General features: G+C 38.6%; 1 protein-coding gene across 2 annotated transcripts in view; it reads right to left on the bottom strand.

The window, feature by feature from the left end:
- The window catches only part of DERA (deoxyribose-phosphate aldolase), a 464384-nt gene that overhangs the window by 387227 nt on the left and 59219 nt on the right, over window positions 1-17938 (bottom strand). For both annotated transcript variants that reach the window (XM_012447615.2, XM_064377711.1), the window contains exon 6: window positions 8457-8585. In XM_012447615.2, coding sequence (XP_012303038.2) covers window positions 8457-8585 — 129 coding nt within the window. The remainder of the gene's footprint in view (window positions 1-8456; window positions 8586-17938) is intronic.

The raw sequence follows: 17938 nt of genomic DNA, 5'->3' as shown, positions 1-17938 counted from the left end.
CTTCCTGGACACAGGACAAGAACTCAGAACCCGCCGAATGGCGGGACTAAAAGAGCTGTAACACAAAGAGTGCTGAAACATGCCCTGACAAGCCACATTATAGGTAATAAAAAGGAAGAAGGAGCTGTGGCCCTTCTGGGAGCCCAGACTTTGGGGCTCCCCAAGCTAGAGCTGTGACATCTGTACAACCCTCTTTGGGGCTCTGTGCTTCCCGGTATCTCCAAGTTTTTGGGCACCATTGTGTTCCCCTTGTCCAGACACCGGTGTCCGCAGAGGAAGCTGCATATTTCTGGTCTAGCCACAGCCTCGCATGGAGCCTGCACCTGGAGCTGCCTGCCCTGCCGCAGCTGGTGTGCCTTGCTGTGCGCAGTGGCTGGACCTTGCATGCGCTCGCTCACATACCCCTTGCCACTCCGTGCCTGGCTTGCTTGGGCAGGTGTCAGATCCAGACCAGTAGTGTAAGCCAGGTGGAGCCTGCCAGGCTGAATGGGTGGAAGAAGCCCAGCAGCCAGAAGCAAAATTCAGGCAGAAGTGCGTGGAGGTTTCTGACTGGCAAAGTGACATCCTAAGGATCCTGTGACAAACTTGAATAAAGATCCATGTAACCAATCAGGAGAACAGAGGAGAAAACAGATTAAAAATAAAACAAACAGGACCTCAGTAACCTATAGGGCAATATCAAGTACTCTAACACTCATGTACTTGGGGTCCGAGAAGGAAAGACCAATAGAATGGGGTAGAAGATGTGTTCAAAAATATGGTTTTGAAAATGTCCTAAATTGATAGAAAACATCAATCTCCTAATCCAAGCAGCTCAGAAAAGTTCAGGATAAAAACAAAAGTTTCAGGATAAATACAAAGAAAACCATAGTTAGGTAGATCATGGTCAAATTACTGGGAAAACAAAAAAGACAAAAGGAAAATATTGATTGACCATAGCCAGAGTAAGATAAGATGTTATATACAAGAAAACAAGAAGAAATGGAATTCCACGAAATTGAATGATTTATTTAAAGGCTGAAATAAGAAAATTCCTAACCCAGAAATCTATAGTCAGCAAACTATCCTTAAAACGGGGTTGAAATAACAACATTTTCAGATGAATAAAACCTGAAAGAACTCATCACCAACAGAACTGTACTGCAAAAAAATACCTGTGGAAATTTCCCAGACTAAATTATATAAGATGGAAACCCATATTTATAGGAAGAAATAAAGACTGAAGTGATACATTTATGGGAAAACATAAAACCCTAGCTTATCCTAGTTTTTTTCTTTGTTAATGTCCTTAAAAGACAAATGATTGTTTAAAAAGTCACTTCATTGTAATAAGAGGTTTATGATATTTATAGAATAGAAGAGTATTAACTCAAAGAACTAATGAGAATATAAAACTGTTGTAAGGTTCTTACATTTGTGACATGTATAGTTTAACATTAATTCAAAGTAGATTGTGATAAATTAAGAATGCACACTGTTAGAGCAACCACTTAAAATTTTTTTACAAAGAGTTTATAGATAAAAAGCCAACAGAAGATACAAAATGTTATAAAAATAGCTGATGAACTCAAAAGGTGGCAAGAAAAGAGGAACCAAAAATAGATTCAAACAAATGGGAAAAAGTTTGCGAGATGACAGACTTAACTCCTACCATATCAATAATTATATGAAACATAAATGAATAAAACATTTGAAAAAGTAGAAACTGTCACAATAGATTAGAAAAGAAATGCCTACAAGAGATAAATTTTAAATATATAGCCACAGATGGGTTGAAAATAAAAGGATGAAAAAATATATACCATGCAAGTATTAAACACAAGAAAGCTGGTGTGGTCAGATGAATATCATTCAGTAGACATTCAGACAAGGACTAGTATCAGAGATAAAAGGAAACATTTCCTAATGACAAATGTGCTCCTACAATAGGTAAACATAACAATCCTAAAAGTGTATATACTTAACAAGAGAGCTCCAAAATACATGATGAAAAAACTGACAGACCAAAGGGATAACCAGACAAATCCACAATCATGTTTGGAGACTTTAACACTCTCCCAGTAATAAATAGAACCAGTAGACCAAAAAGAAAACAAAACTGGATCTGAAAAACATTATGAACCAATTTGATCTGTCATTTGCTCTAGCATCTGAAATACACATTCTTTTAAGTGTGCACTTGAAGCATATAACTAAATATAACCATAAAATGAGCTATAAAATAACTATTAATGCCAAAAGACAAAAGATTCTTACAACGGATATTCTCTGAGGATAACAGAATCTTAAATTATAAAGCAACAATAGGATATCCATAAAGCACAAAATATTTGGAAAGTAAATATCTCACTATAAATAACACTTTAAATAACAAAAGAAATCACAAGGGAAATTAGAAAATACCTTTAACTGAAAAGTAATAAAAAAGCAACAAAACAAAAAATTGGCTCTTTGAAAAGATTAATAATTGGCAAAGCCCTAGAATGAACAAGCAGAGGAAGAGGAAAGACAAAAAAAAACAACAACAGGAAAGGAAACAAAAATGACCAATATCAGGAATAAAGAAAGAGATATAACTACAGATCCCACAGACACCAGAATAGAAGAACATATTATAAACAACATTATGCCAATAATTTTAGCGACTAAGTATACTTATGCAATGAAATACTTCTAGGCAAACTCCTTAAGATCTCCCATGTACTATTTTTAGTGAGGGCAAAAACAAACCAAAAACAAAGCACAAAAGAGTACACACTATGTGATTAGATAATGTTCCAATACTGGCAAAGCTAATTATGATGATAAAAGTAGAAAAGTGGTTACAGCTGAGATAGCAGATGAGCTAAGTGGAGGTTACTGTAAAAGGACACGAAAAATATTTCTAGGAGGATAGAAATGTTCTATGTCTTGAAGAAAGGAGTGGTTACAGGTGTTTGCAAACTGCCAAACCCATCACACTGTCTACACAGCATCTGAATTTTACTGAATGCAAATCTGCCTCAAATTTTACAACACCACAGAAGTAGAATACTGAATTTAGTCAGAAATTTTTAAATTACTTTTTGGGGGATTATTTTGTGCAAGTTACATATGAAATTGGAACAAGAATATAAAAATATTTTAAAATGTATAAAGTTCACCAAAGAATACCTCAATATTATTATATACCTTCTTAACAGAGTAGGAAGTATAAACTATGAGCCAAGAAGTATGCTACATGCTTTCATATATTATAACCTCACAAAGATTGTGTCTTTCATTCATGATAAAACTAGTATGAGCCTTGGGAAATAGCTGTGTTACAAGTGAAAAAGCAATAAAGCTGGAGCCAGAGGACCTGGGTGTTCATAAAGTGACACAGAGGTTATTTACTGGCTTTGTGACCTTAAGCAAGTCACACAATCTTAGATTTCTTCAACTCCAGGACTGATGTGAACACTAAGGAATATTATATCAATGTACCTAGTAAAGCACACCATGAATACAGTTTTATTACTCACAGTAAGTGTTCAATAAACACTGCTTAAATGAAGAAATGAAGTGGATAAACAACATGAACAGAGAAACAAGAAGACAGGTAAAGATAAAGGGACATGTTTATAATCACATTTTTTTCTGTGGACAGGATGGGTAGAGGGTGGGACAGAGCTTCCAAAGCATGATGACCTAATACCACATTCCTATCATGAGTACTAGGTGCTGTGGGTAGGACAGGGTTGGCTGACCTCCCAGAATGAATACACTTTCATTGTGACCAGGATAACAGCTGGGTAACAGATATCACAAGATTGGCTCCAATGTGACCCTGAGGAGTATCTCAGGCTCATGTGCACAACCAACAGTGTGGCTACCACAAACCATGTACGATATGTGGCTGATGATATTCGTTTCCAAACTTTTACTTTGTCACATGGGCTAACAATCACTTGTGCTGACAAGGAACATGAAAGGGGTGCTACCTGTACATGAAGTAGCCTCCAAGGGGCTTTTCCCAGGTTCCTAAGACGCATAGTGAGTCTTCTATTCTGAACCTTTGAAATGCCAACATCACTGATGAACAATTGTTCAATGTGTTCCATTCCTTGTCATCTTTAGGTTTTTCTGAGATTTTGCTCTTGGACAACAAGTGCAGATATTTTCTAGATACAGCAGCTGTGACCAAAGCAACAGCACCATTGATGACTAGCAGGCTGATTTTCAGAAGAGTTCCAAGGAATGATCTACTAGGCCTGCCAAAGCACTCAAAAAGTACACAAGAGTGTGCAATGCGTAGGGTGACTGCAATGGCCAGCCCAGATTCAAGACCGGAGAAACCAGGTATCCCCATCCAAATATAGGAAGCCTAGAAGGACACTTAGAAATTCAACACTCAAAAAACAACAACGGGGATATCACCACCGATTCCACAGAAATACAAACTACCATCAGAGATTACTATAAACAACTCTGTACACGAAAACAGTAAACCTGGAAGAAAGAAATGGATAAACTCCTGGACACTTGCAACCTCCCAAGCCTAAACCAGGAAGAAGTCGAAACCTTGAACAGACCAATAACAAGGGCTGAAGTTGAGGCAGCAATTAATAGCCTATCAACCAAAAAAAGCCCAGGTCCAGATGGGTTTACAGCCGAATTCTAACAGACATACAAAGAGGAGCTGATACCACTCCCTCTGAAATTATTCCAAACAATACAAAAAGAGAGAATCCTTCCCAAATCATTTTATAAGAACAACATCATCCTGATACCAAAACCTGGCAGAGATTCAACAAGAAAAGAAAACTTCAGGCCAATATCCATGATGAACATAGATGTAAAAATCTTCAATAAAATACTGGCAAACCCATTGCAACAGCACATCAAAAAGCTTATCCATCACAATCAAGTAGGCTTCATCCCAGGGATGCAAGGCTGGTTCAACAAACGCAAGTCTATAAATGTAATCCACCACATAAACAGAACCAGAGACAAAAAACACATGATTATCTCAATTGATGCAGAGAAGGCCTTTGACAAAATTCAACAGCCCTTTATGCTAAAAATTCTGAATAAACTAGGTATCGATGGAACGTATCTCAAAATCATAAAAGCTATTTACGACAAACCTATAGCCAATATCATACTGAATGGGCAAAAACTGGAAGCACTCCCTTTGAAATCTGGCACTAGACAAGGATGCCCTCTCTCACCACTCCTATTCAATATAGTATTGGAAGTTCTAGTCAGAGCAATCAAGCAAGAAAACGAAATAAAGTGTATTCAATTAGGAAAGGAGGAAGTCAAATTGTCTCTATTTGCAGATGACATGATTATATATTTAGAAGATCAATCATCATCTCAGTCCAAAATCTCCTGAAACTTATAAGCAACTTCAGCAAAGTCTCAAGATACAAAATTAATGTGCAGAAATCACAAGCATTCCTATACACCAATAACAAACTTAAAGAGACCCAAATCAAGAACAAACTGCCATTCACAATTGCTACAAAGAGAATAAAATACCTAGGAATACAACTAACAAAGGATGTAAAGGACCTCTTCAAGGAGAAGTACAAACCACTCCTCAAGGAAATAAGAGAGGACACAAACAGATGGAAAAACATTCCATGCTCATGGTTAGGAAGAATCAATATCGTGAAAATGGCCATACTGTCCAAAGTAATTTATAGATTCAACGCTATCCCCATCAAGCTACCTATGACCTTCTTCACAGAACTGGAAAAAACCACCTTAAACTTCATATGGAACCAAAAGAGATCCTGCATAGCCAAGACAATCCTAAGCAAAAAGAACAAAGCTGGAGGCATCATGTTACCTGACTTCAAACTATACTACAGGGCTACAGTATCAAAACAGCATGGTACTAGTACCAAAACAGATATAGACCAATGGAACAGAACAGAGGCCTCGATGGCAATGCCACACACCTACAACCACCTAATCTTTGACAAACCTGACAAAAACAAGCAATGGGGAAAGGATTCCCTGTTTAATAAACAGTGTTGGGAAAACTGGCTAGCCATGTGCAGAAAGCAGAAACTGGACCCCTTCCTGACACCTTACACTCAAATTAACTCCAGATGGATCAAAGACTTAAACATAAGACCTAACAACATAAAAACCCTAGAAGAAAACCTAGGCAAAACCATTTAGGACATAGGCACAGGTAAAGACTTCATAACTAAAACACCAAAAGCATTGGCAACAAAGACAAATGAGATCTAATTAAACTCCAGAGCTTCTTCAGAGCAAAAGAAACCATCATTAGTGTGAACTGGCAACCAACAGAATGGGAAAAAAATTTTTGCAATCTACACATGTGACAAAGGGCTAATATCCAGAATCTACAAAGAACTAAAACAGATTTACAAGAAAAAAACAACCCCATTCAAAAGTGGGTGAAGGATATGAACAGACACTTTTCAAAAGACGACATTTATGAGGCCAAGAAACATATGAAAAAATGCTCATCATTACTGGTCATTAGAGAAATGCAAATCAAAACCACATTAAGATACCATCTCTCGCCAGTTAGAATGGCGATCATTAAAAAAATCTGGAGACAACAGATGCGGGAGAGGATGTGGAGAAACAGGAACACTTTTACACTGTTGGTGGGAGTGTAAATTAGTTCAACCATTGTGTAAGACAGTGTGGTGATTCCTCAAGGACCTAGAAATAGAAATTCCATTTGACCCAGAAATCTCATTATTGGGTAAATATCCAAAGGATTATTATAAATACACATGCAAATGTATGTTCATTGCAGCACTGTTTACAATAGCAAAGACCTGGAACCAACCCAAATGCCCATCGATGATAGATTGGGCAAGGAAAATGTGGCACATATACACCATGGAATACTATGTAGCCATAAAAAACAATGAGTTTGTGTCCTTTGTAGGGTCATGGATGAATCTGGAAACCATCATTCTCAGCAAACTGACACAAGAACAGAAAACCAAACACTCCATGTTCTCACTCATAGATGGGTATTGAGCAATGAGAACACATGGACACAGGGAGTGGAGCATCACACACTAGTGTCTGTTGCGGGGGAAAAGGGGAGGAACAGCAGGGGGTAGGGAGGTTGGGGAGGTATAACATGGGGAGAAATACCAGATATAGGTGATGGGGGGGATGGAGGCAGCAAACCACATTGCCATGTATGTACCTATGCAACAATCCTGCATGTTCTGCACATTTATCCCAGAACCTAAAGTGCAATAAAATATATATTTAAAAAAAAAAAAGAAATTCAACACTCAATCACAATGTCATGTGATAAGTTATATGATAGGGCTTTTAATTGAATGCTGCAGGGACACACAGAGGAGATAATAAGCCAAGCAGTAGGGGAAGATGCAGTATCAGGGGAAATAATTCCCGAAAAAGGTGGTATCTGAACTGAACCTAGAGATGTTGAGTTATGTGGGCAAAAAGCATTCTAGGAAAGAGGCACAGAACATACAAAGACTCAAAAGAGTTGGATGGCACCATTTGCAGAGAACTGCAAGTAATTCTACACGGCTGGAGAACATGGTGTGAAGGGAAAATGAGATGACAGAGGCACAGCCAGGGTCTTAGGAAGGACCTTTTAAAAATAAGAATCAAGAAATTTACACTTTATCTTGAAGATGAAGGGAAACCACTGAAGACATTTTAAGCAAGCAGTACCATAGTAAAATTAGCATTAAAAAAAAAATGTGGCAACAGTGTGGAGAACAGATTGGAGGGGAACAAAAGTCAAGAAGACGGGAGAACAGTTGAAGTAATTCTTCTGGAGGAGGATGGTGGCCTAAGAAAGCAGCACTCAGAACGGAGGGAAGATGTGTCAGACACAGCAAAGAGGTCTGGAGAGAACTCTCAAGACTTCTTCACTGATTTATATAAAGGTGAGAAAAAGAAAGAACCAAGCATGACTCCTAGGCTGCAAGCTTAAATGTCTAAATGGAAAGACCTGCTGTTCACAGAGATAAAGAATAAGTCAACTCATATTTGAAAGTATAAAAAACAATGATACTGCACTAAATTTTAAAAAATTAACACAAAGGCTGAGGCTGCCTCAGATAATATGGATACATATCTCCAAGATAAATGAAAAACTTAAATTCAGAGAGAAGTCAAGTTAAAGAAATTTCTGTCTAACATATGTTGATGAGTGAATAATCAAAGAATAAAACAGAAGGCAATTCACTAACAAGAGAGCCATCTACTGCCTTATAAGCATAGTGCAGCAATGAAATGCCTCCACAAAAAAAAAAAAAATGTGGAAGAAAGCCAGGCGTCTTTGACCACTTCACATTGAACGTGTTTTTACAAAGTTATCTGATTCCTCCCACAAAAAAATTCCAAGTGGTTAACATGTTTAATAGCTAAATGCTTTCACATAATTAATTTCTCCTAAAAACATCAATTCAATAGAAAACATCGTATGAATATAAAACACTTACCTGCCATCATTGCTATCATACTGGCTTTGTAGACATTAGTAAGAGATCCAAGTTCTCCTGTTGCTAATATAGTTTTAAGATGAGCCTCCCCACAGGCCTTGCGAAACTGACAAATCTCATCATACAGGGCTGGGGAAGAAAATAATTGAGGCAGTTACAAAGCAGGCAAGTGATAACATAACTTGGCAGCCGTTTAGAGCTGGTAGAACCCATTTCACATTTAGGAAACATAAAACATTTGTCACTTTCTAAAAATCACCCCAATTTAACATTGCCTGGAGCATTCTGTTGCAGTTCACATCCTGTTACAAGGAATGCTTAGTTCGCTACCATGAAACTGTTTCTAAGCCCTGGCCTGAGGTCCAGAGACATAGAGCTTTTTAAATATCATGATAATGACATGCAAATTATAAATAATTTCTGTCTTGTCCATATGATGGTTGCTTCCAACAAAAAACAAATATAGCTACCATACGTACAGTGGTGTACCACTTTGCAAAGTAATAAAAAAAAATCTTAGGTTCTTATTAATTCTTCCATTCATAAGTAATAGGTTCTTTGTTTGAAACATAATAAAGTACATCTTTCTTGAAGGTTATGTTAAGGACAACAAAGACATGACAGCTTGCCCCACTACCTGCCAGAGTGTATCTATACATCTGACTAAAAAGTGCTGGGCCTGGCCAGGTAGTGTTGGACACATGTACACAAAGCCATCTTTAGGGAAGCTCAGAGATGCTGCTTTGAATCTAATATCACCTGGCCCCATGACCCCAGTACCACATCTGGCTTTGGAGGGTTCCACATTGTACCCAGATTTATTTCGTATTTCATAATCAAGGTAACAATTTATATGAAAGGTAACAGGATTTTAGTAAGCAAACTAGACCAAAATCATGGGTATTAAATCTTTAAAAAAGTCTTTTGTCAATGACACCAGTGAATTTTGGCTTTTACCCTATATCAGGCTGGCCACTCTCATTTCTTAAACTCAGGCTACTGCTATGGTATCAGGACAAAGGCTTTTTCTTTCCTTTGTATTTGAGTATCTTTCGTTAGGAAGTCGTTTTTTGGGTTTTGTTTTGTTTTATTTTGTTTTTTGAGACAGAGTCTCATTCTTTCACCAGGCACCAGGCTGGAGTGCAGTGGTGCAATCTCGGCTCACTGCAACCTCCGCCTCCCGGCTTCAAGCAATTCTCCTGCCTCAGCCTCCTGAGTAGCTGGGACTATAGGCACGTGCCACCATGCCCAGCTAATTGTTGTATTTTAGTTAGAGACGGGGTTTCATTATGTTGGCCAGGATGGTCTCCATCTCTTGACCTCATGATCCACCCGCCTAAGCCTCCCAAAGTGCTGGGATTACAGGTGTGAGCCACTGCGCCCAGCCGGAAGTAGTTTTATGAGCACAAACCAAGCAGGAGGGAAACATTCACAATAAGGGTTGGGGTAAGCATTTCTTAAAGCTAAAATGAGAGTTCTATAATGCATAGGTTTACTAAAGTCCATTAAAAAGATGCATAATTAGCCTCAGTTAGCAAACTCAGTTAAAACCACAAGAGCTATAACAACCAAATAAAACTTGCCTTCTCAATCCTAGAAAACATGAACTTAACTTCCAGCTCAGAACTGAAAAATGAAGAGAAACGAAAGCAAATATTCTATTCCAAGATGCTCAGTAAGTTTAGAAAGTTTGTTATCACTGAGAGATGGTACCCACAGAAGCTTCTTCAATAAAGAACAGACGATTTTCACACATCCTTAGTAACGTGCAGTTCTGAGTACTAGGGATGATCTGAGATGCCACACCACCTACCTTACCTGCCCATCTACCTAACCTGGGAGAAAATCATCCTACTTAAGCCTGCCTCCAATATGACAACCTGCATAAGAATGTTAGAAATAGTAATAGACTATGTAGCGATAAAAATTTATATTCTTTTAACTCAGAGAATGAATTGGATGGAATGACATTTCTTGAGTTACCGAATCTAAAAAAAGAAGCTTGTTCTGTAAGAACAAGTGACAAGGAAATCTCCTGATCTAAAAATCCAAGAATGCTAATCCAAGTTAACTTGTGATTTAATTAATGATTTTCTTCCACAATACAGTGTTGCCATTAAAAGCAGGATTTAGAGTCAGACAAATGCAGATTTAAAACCCAACTCCATCATTTCCTGTGGGACCTTAGGCAAGTTTATTTCTCTCCGTATGAGTTCCATCCTTAAAGTATCAATAATATTTACTTTACAGAGTTAGTAGGATTAAGAAAGAGATATACAAAGTACTCTGCATACTGCCTGACGTTATAAGCACTCAAAAAGTTTAATTATATTAAGTTCAGAATTCTAGTAAAATGAATTTCCATTAAGTGTTATGTTCTAAAAGTTAAATCCTATTTCATGGCCTGGCCCACACTTCCTTGTACTGAACCAAAATTCTGTTGTATGGATTAGTGCTTACAATCAGAGAGCCATCAGACAAGGCTTGAAAGCATTTTATTACAGCAGTTGTTAAAGTGAACTTTGGCCTGTAAAATTCTTAAAACACTGATTGCAACCATATTTGTGAACAAAAAAAACCACCATCCTTTTTCTAGAGTACTACCTTCTGATGCCCAGTGAATTTCTTGAAGTATAGTTAAAATTAACCGGGAAAACCAGAGGTATTTTATGACTCAGTCATTTGGAAGCTATGCTCTTTAATCCACGATCCAAATAAAATGAGCCAAAAGTGGTCACTTAGAGCATAACTGGATTTACAAATATGCAACCAATGCTTTCTCATTCTTTAACTGCCAATTTCTAAAATCATTTTACTGATCTATTTTACTACGTAACAGAAGAAAGGTTTTCTAAGAAAACATCTTAATCCTTATGGTTCAACAGGTGGGAAGTTGTCATTTCTTGCTGTTACGTGCCCAAAATATACTAGAACAATTAAATCAAAAGTTACACCAAATCTGGTCTTTTTTTTTTTTTTTGAGACAGAATCTCACTTTGTCACCAGGCTGGAATGCAGTGGCATAATCTTGGTTCACTGCAACCTCCGCCTTTCAGGTTCAAGTGATTCTCCTGCCTCAGCCTCCCAAGTAGCTGGGACTACAGGTATGCGCCACCATGCCCAGCTAATTTTTGTGTTTTTAGTAGAGACGGGGTTTCACCAGGTTGGCCAGGATGGTCTCAATCTCTTGACCTCATGATCTGTCCGCCTTGGCCTCCCAAAGTGCTGGGACTATAGGGGTGAGCCACTGAACCCAGACCCAAATCTGGTCTTTTTTTAACGTGACCTGGCTCTATCAAGTGACTGCTTCTACCCAGGTCTTTGAATCTTAGAGTGAGGCAAAGATGAAAGAATAGTTAGATGTTTTCTTCACTATTGCGGCATCAGCAATAGCAGGAAATCCAAAAGTCCAGTGTCCCAAGGGCCAGCCACCAGTCAACAGTGTGGTACTTGTGCTGGCCAGTAGAAGCAGCACCAGCAATGGCCCTGGGACCAAACTCTTCCTGTGGTACAATCTGGCTGTGTACATCTCTGCTCCTTATTCTCTCATGGTCCTGCTTTTTTTCCAAGCAAGGTTTCATACTTATTCAATGAGTGCCTTTATGTCTTCCTAATAAATCTCCTTTCAGCTTAACTTAATCAGAATTAGTTTTATTCATTTCCAACTCATGAATTATTTACTGAAGAAGTATGGTATTGTAGACAGTAATGCAGGTTATCCTGGGCACATGGATTCACACCTCAGCTCTACTACTAATTTATTGTTTGATTTGAGTTACTTAACTCTAAACATGTGTCCCATGTTTGTCATTTACAAAATAGAAATGATAGAAGTATGCACACCTCATGGAGTTATTTTGAGCATCAAACAGGTTAATATACACAAATTGATAAAAACAATATCCAGTACATGGTTCATGCTCATAGAATGTCAGTTCCTGTTTTCAAAGTTGGTGGTAGCAGTGATGGCTTTACTGTTATTACTCAGTGCTTATCAGGCTCAGATTACAGAGGGACTTACAAAAGCAGAGGACATCATGATCTATGTTCCTTAAAGAAGATAAAATAAAACCTCTTTGGGCCCTGAAAAAACAGTCTAGGGGGAAAAGTTTACTATATATCACAAACAAGTTTGTTTTTAAGCTAAGAACCCATGCTACTTTGAATAGTGCAGACTCTTGAAATACGACAGTTTTTGCTACTCGCTAGTTGTGTAAACATTTAGGAATTATTCAATTTCTCTAAGCCTAATTACTTAGGGAGGCTCAGTTTGTTCACATATTTTTGTGACGATTAAATAATACATGTGGCTAGAACAGAACCAGGCATTCAGTAGGCATTTAATCATTTAATACTAGCTTCCCATATTTTTCCTTATACACTTCCAGAAACCCAAAAATAACTTTTACAGACAAAAACAAAAGCAAGCACTGTCCTAATGCTTACGAAAGCACAACTAGAATTTGCAGACCTTACATATAAGAAAAAATAGACCGCTTCACTCTAACACAAACTAGAGAAACCACAAAGAAGCATTATTAGTGTTCAGGTCGTTTTGAGCACGTTTACAGTACCATGATAGACACCTTGGAAACTAGATGAATGACATATGCTAATCAAAGCGGCTTGATGACTGAAATGTAACCCAGTTAATCTCAAATTATGTCCTTTAACAAACTCAGCTGGCACTTTCCTTTCAATATAAATGAGCCACACAATGGACAAACGAGTGGGTAGGTTTTACCCTATGTTCATAGGAAAGGACAACAGTGGGGTATGGAGTTATTATAACTGCTGCTAGACCACACACGCAGACAAAATTACAAGTGAAGTAATAAGTTCAACAGATGCCCTTTCCAAAAATTTTTTCATGAGGAGTAATTACTCTAAAGGATGAGAAATCACCTAGGTTTTCAAAGCTTCTTCCTTCAAAAATTACTCAGGGTTCTCCATACACCATTTGACTGTCCCTTGTGAGACAGTTTGCAGTTACCTCTTTTACCATTTGACTGTCCCTTGTGAGATAGTTTGCAGTTACACGTTTCCCATGTGAAAAGTGAGATGTGGGCCAGGCATGGTGGCTCACACCTGTAATCCCAGCACTTTGGGAGGCCGAGGCAGGTGGGTCACCTGAGGTCAGGAATTCAAGACCAGCCTGGCCAACCTGGTGAAACCCCATCTCTACTAAAAAAATACAAAAAATTATCCGGGGGTGGTGGCAGATGCCTGTAATCCCAGCTACTCAGGAGGCTGAGGCAGGAGAATCACTTGAACCCGGGAGGCGGAGGCTGCAGTGGGCTCAGATCCGGCCATTGCACTCCAGCCTGGACAACAAGAGCAAAACTCTATCTCAAAAAAACACAAAAAAAGAAAGAAAGAAAAGTGAGATGTGGCGAGATGAATGACTTGCCTAAAATCTTATTGTGGGTCAGTGATGGAACAGAGAGGAGGAGTCATGTCTTCACACATGGAATAAAACTGTTTCCTCAAAATTTTCTGCCTGTATCCCAGCACATATACACACATGCATGCACGTGCACACTCACTGTAGTTACAATGTGTTCTCAGGGAAATACACTGCAGTGATTCGAGCAACAGAGTCGTCAAAACTCAGAACGTAAAGGGATGTCAACTCCCTTTTAGTTCAAACTATTCACTTGACACATGGGCATTATAATCCTAGGACCTGGTTTTCATTCTTCTAGGGGAGAAAAGCTGCATAAAATGAAAAGTTCTAAGGTAATTCAGAAACATAAGCTACTTAATTTTGTATAGTATACTAAAAATGATCCATAAACTGCTCTATTAGCTCCCTGGATGGGAAGAAAACAAGTGTATGGTGTTACAGTAGAGTTCACATGTTTCAATCAGGACTTTTCAGTCCTTGCTCGGCAACTGATTAGTGGTGTTACTTGGGAAAGTTACTGAACCTCTCCAAGCTTCATTTTTCTCCTCAAGATTAGATAGGAGAGCTTTACTTTTAACAGCTCAAATCCTTCTCAAATTCTGCCAATAAATATAAAAGTAATTATTCAAATGGTTAGGAAGGTAATCAATCATTTTTCCTTCAGATCCACCATTAATAATAAGCACATGTAAAATGATGGTAAACGCTGACTTACTCCAAAAGTTTAAGCTATTTTAACTAAGATGAAATAGCCTCTTATTGTTGATTTAAAAAAAATGATTCTGAGCTCTATCTTTGGGAGCTCTCTACCACAGAAAAGGGGGAGCAGGGATTTTCTCAGCCACACACTGCCATTAAAGTGGAGAGAAACCTGGCTCCCATGTCACTGGGGCCCAGGGAAATTCTGGGCCTGCATGCTGTCACATCAGGGTGGAGGCGAGGTGAGGGGGACTTGCAGTCAGCTCTGGGGAAAGTGAAGGTCACCCTTACTAGTGAGGACTGGAAATTCTAGGGGTTGGGGAAGACTTGGTGAGTACAGCCAGGAAGACAACCCACAAGGTCTAGAGATTGTCAAACACAAAGCAATTGATCAAATAGGTAAATATTGATCAAAAAGATGACTATACTGAAGATAATGGGATAATGGGAGCAAGATTTCTCACTGACAAGAAGAAGGGATATAAATATGGAAGGGGAAAGTAAGAATAAACCATGCAATGCTGGAGTGTAATAGAGGTTATCAGTGTGAAGTTGTAAGTTCTAAGATAGACAGATTTATAGATTGACATACAGATAAACAAATATAAATGAATGTATTTCTATGTGTGTGCTGTGTATATGTGTACATTCATGTATTTACTACATCTATCTGTCAAGAGGGCCTAGAAACAATAACACCCCAATAGCAACGAGTTATACCTAGCACCCAGATCTTGGTTTCTAAATACAATTCATCAATAAAAGGAGCAAGAGCTCCTTGGAGAAATGACTGATTCCAAAGCTAGAGAAGACAAAGTCAAAAATACACTTGAAACATCTATTACAAGAAAGCAAGGAAATTCTCAAAGAATGATGGGAACATAAAGAGGATAGAGGAGCCAGTTTGAAGCAGCTCCTGAAACCGCCCTTTGCAAAATTATGACTGAGACAGTAAAAGAGATCTAACCTGACTGACTCCATCTTGATTCTAACCTTTAAGCTGTCCTGTTCCTTCCTGGACATAGGCTGAACTAACTTTGGGAGGGAGTTTATAGCTTAAAACAAAGACAATAACAGCCCTTTCCCAAAACAAACCTCTTTCTTGCCTGGCCACTAGACTGCCTTTGTAGAACTAACAAGCTAGCTGCAAGATTAGAAATTATGGCTTAGGGGTCATGCAGCTGGAGGCTACAAGATTCTGACCCTCCCTAAACTGCTCCTAAGATCAGTGCCTGAGATATTTTGCAGATCCTGCACTTGATGGATCAGCTGGCACCACCCAGATAGATAAACTGTCTCAGCTGATCTTGTGGCCACCACCCAGAAACTAACTCAGCAGGAGAGGACAGCTTCAATTCCCTAGGATTTCTTCTCCTACCCAACCAATCAGCACTCCTGGCTCACTGGCTTCCTCCACTCACCAAGTTGTCCTTAAAAACTCTGAGCCCAAGGCCAGACGCAGTGGCTCATGCCTATAATCCCAGCACTCTGGGAGGCCAAGGCGGGTGGATCATGAGGTGAAGAGATCGAGACCATCCTGGTCAACATGGTGAAACCCTGTCTCTACTAAAAACACAAAAATTAGCTGGGCATGGTGGTGCATGCCTGTAATCCCAGCTACTTGACAGGCTGCGGCAGGAGAATTGCTTAAACCCAGGAGGCGGAGGTTGCAGTGAGCCGAGATCGCGCCATTGCACTCCAGCCTGGGTAACAATAGCGAAACTCCGTCTCAAAAAAAAAAAAACTCTGATCCCAGAATGCTCTTGGAGACTGACTTGAGTAATAATAAAAACTCCGGTCTGCCACATAGCTGGCTCTGCATGAATTACTCTTTCTCTATTGTAATTCCCCTGTCTTGAGAAACTGGATCTGTATAGGTAGCAGGCAAGGTAAACCCACTGAGCAGTTTACACTCCCACTGGCCAAATCTGGGACTATTTGAGTATCAAAATAAATAATGACGGTAAAGGATTACAACCAATTGAGTAAAATAAGAATCTATGAGTTCTTACAAACAGGAAGGAAAGAAGAAGGAAGGGAAGGAGAGAGAGAGGCAAGGAGAGAAGGAGGAAGGGAGGGAAGGAAGGGCCTCAATACCACATCTGGCTTTGTAGGGTTCCATACTGTGCCCAGATTTGGTAATGCCAACTCATAAGTATAAAAGAAATGACAGAATTAGAAAATCAGAGTAATAGCTGAAAAATTATCAATGGATGCCAAAAGAGTGAATAAAAGTTAAATGAGGAAAAGGATATTAACATAGTCTCAAAATATCTCCATTCATAATCTGTATTAATTACTTATTAAAATGCAAAATACTTATTAATTTTACAATGGAGAAACTTGGCAGAAACCATTTTTGCCAAGTTAAAAAAGGAACATCATCAATAATGGGACAAATTAACATCTTGTGATTCCTGAAATAATGCACTGAGAAAAACAGGGCAAAATTTCTGTGGTACGCCTGCCACAAATGTATAACTTGAATTTAATTGTGAGAAAATACCAAACAAACCCAAGTTGAGGTATATTTTATAAAACAACAGGCTGTAATCATCAAAGACAAGGAAAGACTGAGGACTGTTCTTAGTATTTTTAGGTTAAAGAATATTAAAGAGATACGAAACAACTGATCCTAGACCTAATAAAGAACATTACTGGGACAATCTGCAAAATCTAAACAATCTGTAGATTTACTAGTAGTATGGTATCAATGTTAATTTCCTGATTTTGATGCAGTACTGTGACTTGGTACAAGAGCGTCCTTGTCCTTGTTTTTAGGAAACACACACTGAAGTATTTAAGGGTAACAGGTGAACAGTTCTGCAACTTATTCCCAAAGGGTTCAGAAAAATATGTAAATATACATAATTTATATATGTATGTATATACATCACAGAGGAAATAAGCCAAAAAAGGTAACTGGGATAGCACTTTATAACTGGGGAATCTGAGTGATAAAACTGGTGTTTTGTGTACCAATTTTACCACTTTTCTGTAAGTTTAAAATTATTCAAAAATAAAAGTTAAAAAATAATTTGATATGGCCGGGCACAGTGGCTCACGCCTGTAATCACAATACTTTGAGAGGCTGGGGCAGGCAGATCACAAGGGCAGGAGTTCGAGACCAGCCTGATGGTGAAACACTGTCTCTACTAAAAATACAAAAATTAGCTGGGCGTGGTGGCGCGAGCCTGTAATCCCAGCTACTCCAGAGCCTGAAGCAGGAGAATCGCTTGAACGCAGGAGGCAGAGGTTGCAGTGAGCTGAGATCAACAGGCCACTCTACTCCATCCTGGGTGACAGAGCAAGACTCTGTCTCTAAATTAATTAATTAATTAATGTGGTAAGTTTGTTATAATTTGTTTAGCATCCA

This window comes from Aotus nancymaae, unplaced genomic scaffold, assembly GCF_030222135.1.
Source record: "Aotus nancymaae isolate 86718 unplaced genomic scaffold, 86718_ANA_hifiasm-v0.15.2.pri h1tg000016l, whole genome shotgun sequence".
In the NCBI taxonomy this organism is placed as follows: Eukaryota; Metazoa; Chordata; class Mammalia; order Primates; family Aotidae; genus Aotus; species Aotus nancymaae.
Note: the sequence above shows the minus strand (reverse complement) of the source record. Positions and strands in the feature narration are given on the sequence as shown.